Source organism: Corythoichthys intestinalis, chromosome 10 (genome assembly GCF_030265065.1).
Source record: "Corythoichthys intestinalis isolate RoL2023-P3 chromosome 10, ASM3026506v1, whole genome shotgun sequence".
NCBI classification, from domain to species: Eukaryota; Metazoa; Chordata; class Actinopteri; order Syngnathiformes; family Syngnathidae; genus Corythoichthys; species Corythoichthys intestinalis.
Window position 1 is genome coordinate 24,774,578 of NC_080404.1, and position 18,828 is coordinate 24,793,405.

General features: G+C 41.9%; 1 protein-coding gene across 4 annotated transcripts in view; it reads right to left on the reverse strand.

The window, feature by feature from the left end:
• The window catches only part of LOC130922520 (cGMP-dependent protein kinase 1), a 208,608-nt gene that overhangs the window by 10,702 nt on the left and 179,078 nt on the right, over positions 1–18,828 (reverse strand). For 3 of the 4 annotated variants that reach the window (XM_057847305.1, XM_057847304.1, XM_057847306.1), the window contains exons 8-9: positions 7,806–7,871; positions 5,730–5,804 (exon numbers count right to left, since the gene is read on the reverse strand). In XM_057847305.1, coding sequence (XP_057703288.1) covers positions 5,730–5,804; positions 7,806–7,871 — 141 coding nt within the window. Of the gene's footprint in view, positions 1–5,729; positions 5,805–7,805; positions 7,872–7,962; positions 11,137–18,828 lie in introns of those variants that run through there. The other variant, XM_057847307.1, reaches the window with a different exon arrangement.

Genomic DNA, 18,828 nt, shown 5'->3' on the forward strand with positions numbered 1-18,828 from the left:
CTGAAATTTGACTACTTTTGAGAGTTACATTAGATATACACAGCCCAAACACATGTTCTGAGCGTTCTGAGATATGTTTTTTTTTGTGCCCAAGAAATTCTGGGTCACTCAAAATACGTGTTGTATTATTCACACGTGAGCTTTTCATGTGTTATTCTTCATTATCTTTTAATTTTTAAAGGATACCAGGCGAGCTGTGTGTCATTTTCAAGTGTCAGGATGATGGATGAGGTACCCAATTACACTAATAGTAAACAGACACGACATATGCTAATGTTTTAAGGCCAAGGGAAAACCACAAGTATCAAAATATCTCTACAACTAGCCAGCAGATGGCAACATTGCTCTGTTTTAAAAGCACAGAATGTGAAGCATTTGTAATAAATCTTGATATGCATGTCGAGGATAGACAAGCACGCTTCGGTTGATAACCTTTGAGAGCAGCTGATGATTTCAGGGCAGGCTTAAAAGTGCATTCTTATGCTTATCCAGCATGGAATAGCACTTGTTGTCATTCCATAAGTGAAAGAAGCACTCAGAGGTGAAAGCAAAGAATTTGACACTGGCCGCTGCATCCACAGCTATAGATCAAACCTTGAGTAGATAAGCCTGACCTTAAGACAGAGATGAACTACATCCATCACACAAATGCATCTTGGACCGACCTCAGTTTTAGATCAATCCCCCTAGTTTAAAGAAGAAACTTGAAGAGGACAAAACAAAAAAAGAAATCTAACCCAAACCTTAACTCAATAGCTGCAATTTTTGGGGATAGACATCAAAAGGGATAACAAAGAGGTAGAAGAGGGGGAAGAAACACAAATGCTGTATCGGCACCCTGATTCCTAAGGGGGAACAGATATAAGAAGATGGTGAATAAAAGTCATGATCTGCGCCCCAATTCCTTAGGGGGAAAAAAGACAACAAAACAGTAAATGGGGGTGGGGGAAATTAACAAAATGTACTATTGCCGCCCCGATTATTTAGGTGGAAAAGGGAAAACAAGTGGGTTGATAGGGGAAAAAAACTCATTATCTGCACCCTGATTCCTTTATTCGAAAAGGGGAAATGAGGATAGAGGAGGGGAAGCATACACTATATATCTACTACATACTATTACTGTACTGGCCCATTTCCTATGGTGGAAAGGGAAAAATGAGGTGGAAGAGGTAAAAAAAAACAGCAAAACTCACTATCGGCTCCTTGATTCCTTAGGTGGAAAAGGGAAAATGGGATGTATGATGGGGTGGGGTGACATCCCCTTCATCAACATATTGGCTGCCCTTGACGGCGATAGACGTCCAATCCATCTTGATGCCAAATAATTGGACGTCTGTCAGTGCCAATGGCAGTCAACATTGAATCTTACCGGTCCATCTTCAACCAGTCCATCAAATGAAATCCAACTTAAATCATACAAAATAGCACTTGAATACAACATTACTACAAAATTAGGAGTTACCATGGTAACAAATTTGCAGCTTTCTGTAGAGATAGTTATTGGCCATGCGGAAAATGTAAATAGAAGATACCTGAAATCACCCCTGGCTCTCTACAATCGTACATTTTGCAGGTAGAACAGGACATCATAATGCTTTATACAGCAAATCTATTAAAAGTGCTGCATGGTAAAATGCTCCTCCGCAGATGGAGACGCCCCCCAGTGGGTGATAAAACTGTGAAGGACTGATGAGATCATAGGAATAATACAGTCCACATGACTTGAAGCCACAGTGCATTGCAGTCTGTTTTCATTGTTTTTCTACTGGGGTAGCTTCCCAAAAACGTACAAGTCTAGTACATTTCAGGATAAATGTGAATTGCACTTTTAAAATGACCTTTAACCCCTATAGTGCACTCATTTAACTGATTGGTTCATTTACCCCTCCTAGTCGAAATGGACTCGATGTCTACCGCCGTCAATGGCATCGAAACATGAGCTATCGCAGCAAGTTTAGGTATTACGAGATTTAAGTCATCTATCTTAATATTACGAGATTAGAGTCATAACATAATGACAACAAATTTGCAACATTACAAGAAAATTTTAATTTTATGGTATTAAAGTCATAATATTATGAGAAATAAAATTGGAATATTACATAACTTTACATACTTTACGTAATATGTATGGATGGCAAAGTCATAACAACGTTACCTAACTTTACATATTTCACGTAAAGTTATTAGAAAAATATTATGAGATTAACGTTGGAACATTATGAGAAAAATATTGGTAGTATAACTTCACATACTTTACGTAATATGTATGGATGCAGCACGGCAAGTTATAATATTAAAACTGTACATAACTACGTACTTAATATTACAAGATGTAGTGCTGAAATCCCCAATCTTTTGGTTCATCAGCATTAAATATAAGCATTTTGAAAAAAGAGGATCATAACCCTTTATGTGTGTTTTTTTTTTTTTTTTTAAACGACCAAAAAATTGTCAATCTGTTGCTGACACCGCATTTTCAATGGGCTTCAATCATTTTCTGGTTTTTGAGTTGAGTTCCATGTTTGAGTTTAGAGGTTTCATCAAGTAAAATTTAAGACCACTTAGAAAAAAAATTTAACGGCAAAACTGAAAGCCGACATCACAAAAAATCATTAACTCCCAGAATGTCAATGAAAGTCGATGCCTTATATAAAGACAATTTATCATGTTCTTTTTTAAAAAAATTTTTTTATTGGAAAGCAAATTTACTAATGTAAAGGCAGCCTGACATACTGTATGCCCGATTCATAGCGGAGAGTGCCTTATGACTTGTGTATTGATATCTCCTTGTTTCCATGGCGACAGCAATACCAAGTCGCAGGTCGTCGCTTCACTTGTCTCTCTTTTCAACCATCTGTTGTAATGCAGCAAACCTAAAGTTTTACTGATTTGCTCGCTTTGACGGCCATAGACATCCAATCCATTTTGAACTGGAGGGATTGCTGCCAGCCCTGCCAGTTTAAAATGGATTGGATGTCTAATGCTGTCCAAAAAAGTGAGGACAAAATAATTACCTCCACATATTTCATTTTTGAGAACCCACGAAAAATGCTTTCGAGTTTGTGTTAAATTTGTAATTAATCGGTTATTTCACTCTTCTAGAATTTATTGTCATTATTTTTCAAGTTTTCTTTTTACAGGAAGCAACCAATAGAAAATGCTTCCATTTGGTTTGTCCACAATGATTCAAGAATTTATTGGGGTCAAAAACTTTGATACAGTGGGGCAAATAAGTATTTAGTCAACCACCAATTGTGCAAGTTCTACTTGAAAAGATTAGAGAGGCCTGTTATTGTCAACATGGGTAAACCTCAACCATGAGAGATGGAATGTGGAGAAAAAAAAAGAAAATCACTGTTTTTGATTTTTAAAGAATTTATTTCCAAATTAGAGTGGAGAATAAGTAGAGCTGGGAATCTTTGGGCACCTAACGATTCGATTACGATTACGATTCAGAGGCTCCGATTCGATTATAAAACGATTATTGATGCACCCCCCTCATTTAAAAAAAAAAAAAAAGTGCTCAAAAATACTCTCAGGCTAAACCAAACTACTATTTCAGTATCAAGTTAACATATAGCAGTAAAAAAATATACAAAAATAACAGTAAATAAGAAACTCCAGTCCCCATTCTGTATCAGCAGCTGTAAACTACATTCAATTAATGTAATGTTGTGAATCAACCGTTAAAGTTGTTAAAATTGCTCCCGTTATTCCATAATTTCCCTTTTGTCTACTTTCGACATGTGAAAGTTTTAAAACTATTTTAAGGATAGATTCAAGTCAATATTTCACCGATTTAGGAGTATTTTAGACAAAAAGTTAATTAGGTTTGCTTGGAAGGTTCGCTACAACAGCCTTGCAGGGAAGTGTACTGCTTTAAGATGGCGACCGTTTACTAACGCCCGCATCTAGCTTTTTGTAGAAGTGCTGCTAACGATACCGAATCTATATTGCATCTAGTCCTATATAAATGATACCTACATTATGTGGGTGTACTTTGTAGCAGCTTTTCGGCAGCAGTCAGGTATGTTGTTGTGTTTTTTTTTATCTCGTTGCATGAGTTGAGCTAGAGCCGTGAGTTGATATTGGCATTACCCGAGGGGCCGGGTAATGAGAACCATGATGTTTAGCTACTCTCGCTCCATTCCTCATTGTCCCGAAGACCGCGCGGCGCGCTGAGTGTGTTGTACTTCCGCTTTACTTGGCATATTTCAATAATCGGAATTTGGATGTTTGTGAATCGTTCTCGAATCTTCCACGGCCGAATCGCGAATAATCTAAGAATCGGAAATTTTGCACACCTCTAAAAATAAGTATTTGGTCACCTACAAACAAGCAAGATTTCTGGCTGTCAAAGAGGTCTAACTTCTTCTAACGAGGTCTAATGAAGCTCCACTCGTTACCTGTATTAATGGCACCTGTTTTAACTCATTATCGGTATAAAAGACACCTGTCCACAACTTCAGTCACTCACACTCCAAACTCCACTATGGCCAAGACCAAAGAGCTGTCGACGGACACCAGGGACAAAATTGTAGACCTTCACCAGGCTGGGAAGACTGAATCTGCAATAGGTAAAATGCTTGGTGTAAAGAAATCAACTATGGGAGCAACTATTAGAAAATGGACCACTGATAATCTCCCTCGATCTGGGGCTCCATGCAAGATCTCACCCCGTGGCGTCAAAATAATAGCAAGAACGGTGAGCAAAAATCCCAGAACCACACGGGGGGACCTAGTAAATGACCTACAGAGAGCTGGGACCACAGTAACAAAGGCTACTATCAGTAACACAATGCGCCACCAGGGACTCAAATCCTGCACTGCCAGACCCTGTCCCCCTGCTGAAGAAAGTACACGTCCAGGCCCGTCTGCGGTTCGCTAGAAATCATTTGGATGATCAAGAAGAGGACCGGGAGAATGTGTTACGGTCGGATGAAACCAAAATAGAACTTTTTTGTGTTTGGAGGAGAAAGAATACTGAATAGCATCTGAAGAACACCATACCCACTGTGAAGCATGGGGGTGGAAACATCATGCTTTGGGGCTGTTTTTCTGCAAAGGGACCAGGACGACTGATCTGTGTAGAGGAAAGAATGGATGGGGCCATGTATCGAGAGATTTTGAGCGAAAATCTCCTTCCATCAGCAAGGGCATTGAAGATGAAACGTGGCTGGGTCTTTCAGCATGACAATGATCCCAAACACACAGCCAGGGCAACAAAGGAGTGGCTTCGTAAGAAGCATTTCAAGGTCCTGGAGTGGCCTAGCCAGTCTCCAGGTCTCAACCCCATAGAAAATCTGTGGAGGGAGTTGAAAGTCCGTTTTGCCCAACGACAGCCCCAAAACATCACTGCTCTAGAGGAGATCTGCATGGAGGAATGGGCCAAAATACCAGCAACAGTGTGTGAAACACTTGTGAAGAGTTACAGAAAACGTTTGGCCTCCGTTATTACCAACAAAGGGCACATAACAAAGTATCGAGATGAACTTTTGGTATTGACCAAATACTTATTTTCCACCATGATTTGCAAATAAATTCTTTCAAAATCAAACAATGTGATTTTCTGTTTTTTTTTCTTTTTCTCCACATTCTGTCTCTCATGGTTGAGGTTTACCCATGGTGACAATTACAGGCCTCTAATATTTTCAAGTGGGAGAACTGGCACAATTAGTGGTTGACTAAATACTTATTTGCCCCACTGTACATGCCTAATGTCTTACTTGGCTTTGGCGTCAACGTCCTCGTGGCCTTTGCTGGAAACGTCCTCTAAGCCTCCAATCAGGTGCTTAAATGAACTACAAGAAAAAGAAGTTAACGTTAATGCAGTTTGTACACGTTATTATGACATGATAAGATGCAAATGTCAGACACGACTGATAACAATTGCTGCCAGTTATAGATAAAATTTTAATGAGTGAGTTAAATACTATGAAATTAAAATAACAATACCTTTTGAGTAATTGTGGGCCATACCGATGGTGTATACCCTTGATAAATGAAGTAATAATGCACTTGCAATGCTACTGATAGCTAGACAGCATATGTAGTAGTACATACTGCTACTGTACTGTATATACAAGTAGCAGACTCTAAATGAGCCTAAACAGGCTTAACTTATTCATTGGCTCTGATGTTAATGCGCAAATAAAATAATTAACTGTGTTATTTGTGAATTAACACAAAATCATAATACTTCAAAAATGACACTCCTGGCTATAACATTTTCATAAAGAAAATATCACCTCATTGGTGTTCAAACAATGCAAAAACGCTTCCACTCAGTTTTTACTAAGCTGTCACATGCCTCAAATGTAATACATCTGCTGTTCTGAGCATTTACATAAAATGCCAGCAATAGAGGCACACGTACAAGGATGTTTCTCTGTATGTTAGGGCACCTCTTTGTACAGTATTTGAATGACAAGCAAGCACCAGAGGTATTGGTCATCACCTGTGCTGGATGACTCTCTCATTACCCCTGTGTTAACTTCAAGGGGGCCCATTTGAGCCCACTTTACTCCACAGCTGGGCCCCGGGTAAGACGATACACCCCTTGCCCGCTTCGTTTGCTCGCTCCCACCACGCGACTTAACACTCCTCGGATAAAGTGTTCCCTGAGATGCAGGCCTTCTTTCAGGGTCAATAAACATGAGAAATACGGATGCGCTCCCTGGCAATCAAAACAACAAACAGCCTGGCTGCTGGTTTATTCCCGTATTGTGAATTCCTACACCTGTCGTCCTGGGAAAACATTTACATGCAAATGAGAGCGGCACAAAACGCGCAATCGACGGACAACGGGCAGGATAAATGAGAGACAAACATGTTTTGAAGGATTGAATATGTTGAAAAAAATAGTTGTTTTTAAACACAGGTGGCAAAATCTGAGCAATCCATTTGAACTGGCAGGAAATCATCATGTTTAAGTGCAGCGAATGATAGCTCGAAGCCCTCTCAGTTATAAAGCAATCGTCATTTATCGATGTCAATGCCAGTCAATGAGTTAAGTAATCAAAGCGCCAATAGTGAGTTATTTTTTTATTTCCCTCATCCAGCTGTTAATTTTCTCTTTTCCACCTAGTAGAGTGCCGATAGTGAGTTTCTTATATTTTTACCCCTCACCCACTTTCTTGTTTTTCCTTTTCCACCTAAGCAACCGGGGTAGAAATAGTTTCATACACTCCCCTGTCCCCATCCACCTTCGTTTTCCTTTTTCCACCTAAGGAATCAAAGTGCCAGTAGTGTTTTTCCCACTTATCCACCCTTTGTTTTCCTTTTCTTTTTCAGGAATCGGATCATCAATAGTGAGGTTGGTTTTTTTCCCATGCACCCACCCTGTTATTTTCTTTTTTCCACCTGCGGAATCTGGGTGCTGATTTTTTTTACCCCACCCAACTAATTTGTTTCCCCTTTTCCACCTAAGGCATTACAGCACTGATGGTAAGTTTGTTCTTCCCCTCATACACCGCCTTGTTTTGCCTATTCCACCCTAAGAAAATAGGGCACTCATTGTGGACACTGATGCTGTAACGGCTCCCCACCCGAGGCCAGTTGGCATAAAAAAATATGTTATTTCACAGTTGTGAGATGATTAAAATATGACCATCACTATTAACATAAACTCAAACCCGACTGTCAATATTCTGAAATCTGGTTTCAGATAAGTGTATTTTGTCTCAAAAATATATATTGTGCATTATTTCACTAAATTACATCATAAATTTTCATTGTTTCCATTAACTCAATTAAATACAACAATGATTGTTTATCATAGAAACTGATAGATTCATACTCACTCTCGATCAATAACTAGGCAGGTGACCGCCTCTGCTGCAATAACATTGGCAGTCCTGATGTCTTCCCTGTAGAGAAAAACAGCACAATAAGCATCAATACATTTTTTTCTTTTCATAAATGTCAAGTGGTGCACAAAGTCCAAATATCAGGCAATACACTTGATCATAATTGAAGTTCGATTCGCCTTCTGATTGACAGTCTTCATCCGACGAATCGCTCCAACCGCGCGAATCCTCGGAGTCGGTGTTCCAAGGATCCATCGTTAAGTCCTGGGATAAAACGCAGACTAAACTGTGCCTCTTAAAAGTCCGGCACACTCTCGGACTGACATCTCGTCAGGATATTATTCGGACACTTGAGGGGGGCTCGGCTGCGCTCCAGCGCGTGCACTCCATCACTCACTGTGTCTCCACTCAACTTATGACAGCCGATTTCAATGATGGTTCATTTCAACTCCCTCCGCCTCTTTCTGGTGCACTCGCGCGCAAATCCGCCGAACGCCGCTCTTACCCACTTGTACTGTACGCATAAAGGTCACAGCTGGTGAGTTTTGATAGGTGAGCGCAATAGGAGGAAGGCCACAGAAGGCTTTTGAAGGGTTGATAGATTGAGGAGACCACATGGTCATGGATGATTTTGTCTAAGTTTCAATTTAGATAACGGATGTTGATGTAAGGCAGGGATGTCAAACTGGCGGCCCCGGGTTCCAGATGCGAACTGTAGTATCATTTTCCATGGCCCGTGTAAGCAAATCATGTGAGTTAAAGTGCATGTGACACGAAAAAGCATGTTTATTTCGTAATACACGCGGTATTTTATGCTCCTGAATGATATGGACCGCTTGGAGGTGTGTGGAAGCGATCACTATATTTATTTAGTTTTTTTAATCCCATGCCATGAAAATGAGTGACTTCCGGTTTCGGTCTTGCATTGAGAAGGAGGGCGCTGTGACGTGTACGGTAGAAGGCGTCCTCTTCACTATACAGCGTACTTTTGTGTATAAGGACGAAGGATTCAGCTGATTTTGCGGATTAATACGTTTATTTTTCGCATCACGCCAGCCAAACGGCTGCAGAAAAATCATTCTGTATGAGGGAGAAGCGTATGCGCCTTTTTGGAGTTTCAAAAGGTTCCCATTCATCGTGGATATTGGCCAAAACAAGCCTGACGACTACTGTGGGACCATTGGACTTACGAGGAAGTAAGTAAACATCTTGTTTAGTATTATGTCAAATATTAATACAGCTATTACAAAGTAAACACTACAAACTTTCTTTAAATAAAGGACTACTTATGTTTGAACATTGATAGGCATGTAAAAAGCTCTCCTCATGCACATTAGCAGCACGTTAGCTGCACAACAACTGCAGCCACCCTCCTCCAGGGAACAAACTGTAAATTGCTCTCCGCCGGGCGGTTTGCCGATCCTCAAAGACAATCGACAACCCAGTCGTCATGTCAAATAATCCAGGCTAGTTATGTGTGATTTTCCGCTTCGAAGACTTTGAAACACCACTCAGTTCGGGTTAGCATGTCGGCTAGCTGTCACACCTTTTGGTTTGTTTACATTCTCCGAAGCCGGGGAAGGGAAATGACATATGTCCGATTTAGGTGTCATAAAATATCGTTCGGGAGGTGCGACGGTAAAGGTGAAGTCGACAGTTTTGACCATTATGGAGTAATTTTGCCATGTCGTCCTGAAAAGATGCATTTTTATTATTTCATATTCCATTTAGCACAAGACTGTTATTTGTCATGACCATGCCATTTATTTAGCAATTGGGGAAAATACTTGGATAAAAAGAATATCCTGTAAAAATATTGAAGTAAAGAGACAGAAACAATGAAATTTTGCAGCTCTCTTCGTAGCGTTTTCCTCGTTGTGAATAGTTCCCCCTCGATGGGCTGACTGGTCCTTCTCAAGCCATTTATATAGCTATTAGGGAAAAATACTTGGATAAAAAGAATATCCAGTAAAAATATTGGAGTAGAGAGACTGAAACAATGACATTTTGCAGCTCTCTTCGTCGCGTTTTCCTCGTTCTGAATAATTCCCCCTCAATGGGCTGAATAGTAAAACCGATGAGCCCAGTCTACCGCTGACGTCATCCACCTGTTGGGGACGCTAAAGCCCTATAATGGTAGGCGTGGCTACCCGGCAGATTAAAAGACTAATTTTTCGTCATCTGCGCTTTGGTAAATTGTTGTATATAGTCGAATCGTCTCAAAATAATATTCTAATTCACATAATAATGCCATTTAAGACTTTTTTTCTCCTGTCGTATGCTCTTTAACTACATGTTTTGCGCTGAAATAAAAATCTATAAAGTTTCTGTTATCCAAAAATCGGAAAATAGGTAGTTTTTAAAAATGTTTTTAACTAAATGAAAAAAAACTTGAAAGAGAATATTTACTGTTTATTCCTTTTCCTTTAAAAATTACATAAAAAAGAGAATGTTTACCACCCCCTTATTTTAAAAATAAAAAAAAACAATTTAAAAGAATGGTTAAAAAAAAAGAGTATTTCCTGTTTCCCGCCTTTTTTAAGGAGAAAAAAATAGTGCGAAAAAGAAAAACCTGTTATTGGAGATTCAAAAAAGAATTTGCACAATTTTGAGATCAACAATGTCTGTAAAGTTTATTGGCTATCACAATTCATTAGCTAAATGATTACCTAGTTCATCATGGTAGCTCTAATTTACCTGCCATTGACAGCGTTAGATGTTCAATCCATTTTGACAGCGGACGTTCATTGGCCTCACCCAGTCAAAATGGATTGTACGTCTAGCATCCTCAATGGCATTAAAACATGAGCATTCACACAGATACCAGCCAGGCATCATGATTTGCCAGCTGACTCTTTTCAGTTTTTCTAAGCACGTCATTTCCATGCTTGCAGATCGCCAAATGACTTTTAAAAAACGGAACAAAATTGCCACCTGGCAAGATTTTATGTGCGTAACTGCAGCTCAATGCCAGTTTCTGGAGCTTAATGGTCCATCACACTGCTCCAACGCCAAGTACAATTTTTTCACTTTGCAATGTTAAGCACCATATTCAGCGAGAAGCCTTTGAGCAACATAAAGTCGGTAAAGCTAAAGCTTTAACATTTATCACTTTGGATGGAACTAAAAATACAAGTACAAGAAGTTAACTTGTTTCAAACTTGTTTCATTAATCTCGGAACGCTCCAGCTGTGATTTCGGGGGAAAGAAAACTTGAGTCCTCTCCTTTACAAGTAGAGAGAGCTCATTTTTAATTCATGCCACATATGTGCCAGACAAGGACAGAACAAAAAGCTGGCCTGACAGGCCTGGCAGCTTCTCAGCAAAAAAATGAACAACAACAAAAAATGTTTTCACTATTGAAAGTACTTAAAGAAATATGATTATAGTTCTTTTTCTTCTTTTGAATTCTCTTTTGTGTAGCACTTGTCACGAGTGAGCTGGAGCTGAGCTCAGATGAGGACAAACAAAACTAGTCACCATTTCATCACATATAGACACAGCAGGTAAGCTCAGACTTACCTCTCCCTTGCCACATCATCCAGCTGTTCTTCGGAGATCCCAAGGGGTTCCCAGGCCAGCCTGGAGACATAGTCTCCCCAGCGTGTCCTGGGTTGTCACTGCAGCCTCCTCCCAGTGGGACGTAACCAGAACACCTCACCAGGGAGGCGCCCCAGAGGCATCCTAATCAGATGCCCTAGCCATGCCATCTCAATGCGGAGGAGCAGCGGCTCTACTCCGACCCCCTCCTGAATGACAAAGGTTCTCACCTTATCTCTAAGAGAGAGCCTGCATACCCTACAGAGGAAACTTATTTCGGCCACTTATATTCGGGATCTGGTTCTTGCTGTCACCTCCCACAGTTCGTGACCATAGGTGAGGGTAGGAAGGTAGCTCGACCGTTCAATAGAGAGCTTCGCCTTTCGGCTTGGCTCCCTCTTCACCAAAACGGACCGATGCAAAGTCCGCATCACTGCAGATGCAGCACCTGACCTGTCAATCTCCCGCTCCATTTTTCCGCCACTCGTGAACAAGACCCTGAGATACTTGAACTCCTCTACTTGGGGAAGGACCTCATCTCTGACCTGGAGAGGGCATTCCACCCTTTCCTGAATGAGAACCATGTTCTCAAATTTGGAGGTGCTGATTCTCATCCCGACCGGTTCACACTCGGCTGCGAACACTTCCAGTGAGAGTTGAAGGTCATGGCCTGATAAAGCCAACAAAACTACATCATCTGCAAAAAGCAGAGATGCAGTACTGAGACAAACAAACTGGATCCCCTCAACGCCTCGGCTGCACCTAGATATTCTGTCCATAAAAGTTATGAACAGAATCGGTAACATAGGGCCGCCTTTTCCAAATCCACAAAAACACATGTAGATTGGTTGGGCGAACTCTCATGATTCACCGAGACCCCTGCCGAGGGTATAGAGCTGGTCCACTGTTCTGCGACCAGGACGAAAAGCTTCCTCTCCCGTACCCCTGAGTAGACCTTCCCGGGGAGGCTGAGGAGTGTGTAAAACACCCACCGGTCCCTCTTTTTAAAAAGAGGACCCACCACCCCGATGTCCACGCGATGTTGCAGAAGCGTGTCAACCAAGACAACCCCACAACAGCCAGAGCCAGTAGAAACTCCGGGCAGATCTCATCCACCTCGGGGCTCTGCCACCGAGGAGCTTCTTAACAAGCTCAGTGACTTTAACCCCAGAGATAGGAGGACCTAATTTGGAGTCCCCAGGCTCTGCTTCCTCATGGGAAGGTGTGTGGGTGGAGTTCAGGAGGTCTTCAAAGTATTCAGCCCACCGACTCACAAAATCCTAGGTCGAGGTCAGCAGCGCCCCAACCACACTATACACCATGTTGATGGTGCACTGCTTTCCCCTCCTGAGACGCCGGATGGTGGACCAAAATTTCTTTGAAGCTGTCCGGAAGTCGTTCTACATGGCCTTAACGAACTCCTCCCATGCCTGGATTTTTGCCTCAGTGACCATCCAAGCTGCCGCCGCTTGGCCATTCACCAGATGCCTCTGGAGTCCCGCGGGCCAAATAGGCTGAATAGGACTCCTTCTTCAGCTTGACGGCATCTCTCACCGCTGGTGTCCACCAGCGGGTTCTAGGATTGCCGCCACGAAAGCCACCAACCACCTTACGGCTGCAGCTCTGGTTGGCCACCTTAGCAATAGAGGCTCGAAACATGGTCCTTTCGGACTCATTGTCCCCCATCTCTCACTGGACATGGGCGGAGCTGTGCCGGTGATGGGAGGTGAAACTCCTCCGGACAGGGGACTCCGCCAGGCGTTCCCAGCAAACCCTCACGAAACTTTTGGGTCTGCCGGGCTGGACTGGCATCTTGCCCCACTATCGGAGCCAACTCACCACAAGGTGGTGATTAGTTGACAGCTACGCCCCCCTGTTCACCCAAGTGTCCAAGACATGCGGCCACAAGTCCGATGAGATGACTACAAAGTCAATAATTGAACTGTGGTCTAGGGTGTCCTGGTGCCAGGAACACATATGGTCACCCTTATGCTTGAACATGGTGTGCAGTATGGACAATCCGTGATGGGCGCAGAAGTCCAAAAACAGAAAACCACTTGAATTCTGATCGAGGGGGCCGTTCTTCTCAATCACGCCCCTCCAGGTCGCACTTTCATCGCCTACTCTGAACTGCTATTTGGTGCATAAGCAGAAACAACAGTTAGGACCCGTCCCCCCACCCAAAGGCGGAGGGAAGCTACCCTCTCGTCTACCAGGTTGAACCCCAATGTACAGGCGGCGAGTCGGGGAGCAATAAGTATGCCCACACCTGCTCGTAGCCTCACACCATGGGTAACTCCAGAGTGGAATAGTGTCCAACCCCTCTTGAAAGGACTGCTACCAGAGCTCGAGCCATGTGTGGAGGTGAGCCCGATTACATCGTACCAAGAGCCAGCTTCTGCAGCCGAGGATTGGACTGCCAAGGACCTCTCCTTTGGCTACCACCAATTTGCCCGCGCACCCACCTCCTTGGCCCCTCCCACAGGTGGTGAGCCCATGGGAAGGATACAGTCCCATTTACATCGTATATTGCAAAAAGAATGATGATTTTATTAATGATTAAACTTTCACAATATGTAATATTAACTCATTTGCTCCCAAAAACGTATAAATACGTTTTAATTTAATTGCTGCAGTGTCCCAAAAACGTATTTATAGGTCTTTTGCGTTTTTTTTTTTGTTTTTTTTTGACAAGAGGCATCTATAGGTTTTGATCTGTCTAAAATATAATGCACAAAGCTCAAAACCCATTTTAAAGCAATAAAACTGGCCACTGGAGGTCAGTAGCGCATTTGGTAAGAACTCATCTCGGGCCAAGAAAGAAACTGAAGAAAAATAGTCAGGAAATTTGGAGGGATCTTGTGAAGGCGCGTGAGAATTTGAGAAAAATGTGGAGAACGATCGGGGGGAAAAAAGGAAACAACACTGGAGGAGTGTTTTGAAAAGAAAACGAAACCATCGTCAAAGAAGGATTCTAAAAAATCTATCTTGATGAGACGGTGATGTCCACAACAGCGTCAGGTTCCACACACATTCTGCGGAGCTCACGTTGCGTTACTCCTTAGCTCGAGGTTGAAACCAGTGATGAAGACGATGAAAAAAGTGAGAGCGATCTTGATCCGGACTCATCAGATTAGCCATGGGAGCAGCTGAGAGCCTTCCCCGTTGTTATGTGCACAAATAGTTCAACAGTTCAATACTTTAGTTATGTGTAAATAAATTGTTAATTTGTGATCAAAAGCTCTATTTGTCTTGTTGTTTATCTTATATTGTAAAAGGAAAACATTATTCAGATGTTTGGGATGTAACTAAAGCAAAAAATATCTGTGTATAAGTCAAAGTTATATTTGAAATGTATGCTTTAAAAAGTTCAATTTCTCTGTTTTTTCATCAGAAATTGGAACATAGCTCAAACTGAGCTATTTTCTAATGCTGATTTCTAAAGAATGGAAAACGATATGAACTATTTTTTCTGCTGAAAAAAGAGAGTCTAATCTTTCTTTTGGTGGGTTCCATGTTTACATAGCAAGAGAACAGAATTTTCTGTGGGCCTTGCAAAATCAGTCAAAATCCAGTGAAACGGCCGGGAACGAAGGGCCTTGCTCTGGTGAAAATGGCTGGGAGTGAATGAGTTAAAGAGGGGATTAAATTTCGGGGTCAAAGGTCACAGAGGTCAGAAAAGGAATTTCGCAATGACTTGATTACAACAGCCTATTTAATTCAAATTTGCAGTATAGGTGATATGATGATAAAGGGGCAAAGGTCACAAAGGTCGTAAATATGGAGATGCTTTAAATGTGTCTGCTATTATTGTAAATTTTAAAATGGATTTAATTATTTGAATGAAATGTATAGTGAATTATAGTCATTTGTTAACATGATATTTTAATTGTATAAATTGGTTCATTATTACAGTAGAATTTTACACATTTGTCGCCATTAAAGGTAACATTTGGTTATGTTTTTAACATTACAAAAGTTCTGAAATTACGCTGGTCAACAAAAGAATTGTTGCGTTGATGTAAACGCTTGGTCTTTCAAACTTTTGGTTTGCGGAATTTATATATATATATATATATATATATATATATATATATATATATATATATATATATATATGAGAGAGCGAGGGAGAGAGAGAGAGAGAGAGAGATGTATTTTAACAAAGTGAGATATATCAGCAGAGGTATATAGAAACAATACAGTATGTAGCAAAATAATAGCTTTTGTGCTATGTTTTAGACAACTGCAGACAGATCAACAATCACCTATGACAATTCAGAAAAAATGGATATAACTATGGAAAGGAGTCAAAGTTAAACTAGTGTTGGCTGAAAATATATGAAAAACCTGCATAAATTACCCTAATATTAGAATTTCATAAATGGCGAATGCATGAAAACGTAAGCATATAAGGGTTAAAAAAAAAAAAAACTAAAATGATAGCTGATCTGAAATCGCCCCCCAAAAATGTGCAGAATTGAACTCTTACATAACCTGACTTGGATGGGAAATATAAGCAGATGGGTATTTCCATCTTTTGTCTTGCCTTCTTTGTGATTGTCAGAGTAACTTTATTTATAATAACACAGAAGATGACGGGACCACGAACACAGTGCAACAGTAATGAAAGCTGCATGCGTGGAAACTACAGTTTCCGTCAATATTTTTTAGGCAAGAAACTCTTATAGTATATCATATTATGTTAAATTATACAGTTTCAAACAAATTAATACATTTTTTTATGGAGTTCATTTAATATGTATGATGCTGAATTGAGGTGAAAACATCAAATCAGTTCAAGGACAGTAATGACCCAAAAATAGGTTTAAAAACATCATTCAACTAAAAATGAACTACTTCAAAATTTTATGATTATATCCCTAAAATCTTCATAGTTTAGCTGAGCTTCATGAGAATCACCCAGAAGACACCTATGATGAAAATGCAGACCTGCCAATTTGCACGGTATCATTTTTTCAGCCTTGATGAGTGACAGCTAATAACATCCACAATGTGTTACATGAGGTCATTAGCCCCTGAACAAGGAAGTACTCCATATTTATGTCACTCATTCGCCATGGCGACACCACACAACAAGGTGTGTATTGAAATAATGGTTACATAATAAAAAGGCATAAGTGACCTCAAGGGTGAGTTACATTTCATACACTCGCCCAAATAAAAAACATAGCGTGCCACCATGTTGACAAGATCCGCAAGCACATCTGCCATTTGCACACTTGGGGGGACTTATGTCAGCCACTAAGCCCCCAAAACCAATGAGGGGCTTTTTAATTAGGCCAGAACAAACGAGCCGTCCTGTACTGTGTAGGACAGCTTAGATGCTAAAAGCGGAGAAGAATGTTCTTCAGGGTGGACAAGCGGTGTTGGTTACCGGCAGAGAGTACAGGAATGAAACTGGTAATTTGACAACCATCTGCTGTCCTGGGTAAAGGCTTAGAAAAATAATATACAAGTGTCACGGTGGACAAACTGCAATATGAGTATGCAACATGTTGGCTGCCATTGACGACAATGGACGTCCAATCCATTTCAACTGGGATTGGAGGGTCAATTAGACGAATGTTATGTCATGGCATTGATAGATGAGAATCCACAGCCAGTCCTCCCAGTTTCAATGAACTGGATGTTTGTCGATGTCCATGGTAGGTAGGCAATGAGTTAAATCATATGAAATTCATAAATGAGACCTGGCATATTGAGCCATATTAGTGTCAGAGAAAATTTGTGTTCGCAATAAAACGAAAATGTGTTTGTACATATAATTAGTAAGTTTTTAAAAAATGTGTTCGCAAAAATAATATCTGTGTTGGCAAAAATATTTTTAATTTTTTTATCCATCCATTATCCACCGATTAATCCTGCGCCGGGTTGCAGGGGCAGCAGCTGCTTTAGCAGGAAAGCCCAGACTTCCCTCCCCCCAGCCACTTCAACCAGCTCCTCTGGCGAGATCCCAAGGTTTTCCCAAGCCAATGGAGAGACACGGTCTCTCCAGCGTGTCCTGGGTCATCCCCGGGTCTTACCGCGGTGGGAAATGCCCAGAAAACCTCTCCAGGGAGGCATCCAGGAGGCAGAAAGGCTCAACCCTCAGTCCCTCCCGGATGACTGAGCTTCTCACCCTATCTCTTCGGGAGAGGCCGGACACTCTGCAGCGGAAACTCATTTTGGCCGCTTGTATCCGAGATCTAGTTCTTTCTGTTACAACCTACAGCTCATGATGATAGATGAGGGTAGGAACGTGGGTCGATTGGTAAATTGAGAGCTTCGCCTTTTGGCTCAGCTCCTTTTTCACCACAACAGACTGGTACAAAATCCGCATCACTGCAGACCGATCTGCCTGTTGATCTCCCGCTCCCTCTTACCCTCACTCATGAACAAGACCCCAAGGTACTTTAACTCCTCCCCTTGGGGCAGGATCTCATCCCCGACCCGAAGAGGGCATGCCACCCTTTTCCAACTGAGGACCATGGTCTCAGATTTGGAGGTGCTTATTTTCATCCCATCCGCTTCACACTCGGCTGTGAACTGCTCCAGTGGTTTGAGATCATGGCTTGATGACGCCAACAGCACCACATCATCTGCAAAAAGCAGAGATGGAATGCAGAGGCCACCAAACTGGACCCTCTCAAAGCTTTGCCTGTGCTCAGAAATTCTGGACAATTCACAAAGGTTAAGAATGGAATAGGTTACAATGGGCAACCTTGGCGGAGTCCAACCCTCAGTGGGAACAAATCCGATTTACTTCCAGCAATGCAGACCAAACCCTGGCACCGGTTGTACAGGAACCCAACAACCCTTACCAGGAGGCTCGGTCCCCATACTCCCGAAACACCCCCAACAGGATTCCCCGATGGACATGGTCGAAAGCCTACTCCATATCCACAAAAACTCAAGTAGACCATCTACACATGTAGACCAGGTCCCTGCCACAGACGAGGTTTCCAACCACCTCAGTGACTTAAACCCCAGAGATAGAGAGCCCACCTCGGAGTCCATAGACTCTGCTTTCTCAAATGAAGGCGTGTCGGTGGAATTGAGGAGGTCTTCAAAGTATTCTCCCCACCAACTCACGACATTCCGAGCCCAGGTCAGCAATACCCCATCTCCACTATACACAGTGTTAATGGTGCACTGCTTTTCTCTCCTGAGACGGCGGATGGTGGACCAGAATTTCCTCAAAGCCGTCCAGAAGTCTTTTTCCATGGCCTCGCTGAACTCCTCCCATGTCCGGGCTTTAGCCTCAGCGACTGCTGAAGCTGCATTCCGCTTGGCCAGACGGTACCTGTCAGCTGCCTCTGGAGTCCTGCAAGCCAAAAAGGCTAGGTAGGCCTCCTTCTGCATCTCGATGGCATCCCTTACTGCTGGTGTACACCAGCGGGTTCGGGGATTGCCGCCACGAAGGCAATAATCACCTCACGGCTACAGCTCCAATCGTCCGCCTCAACAATGGAGG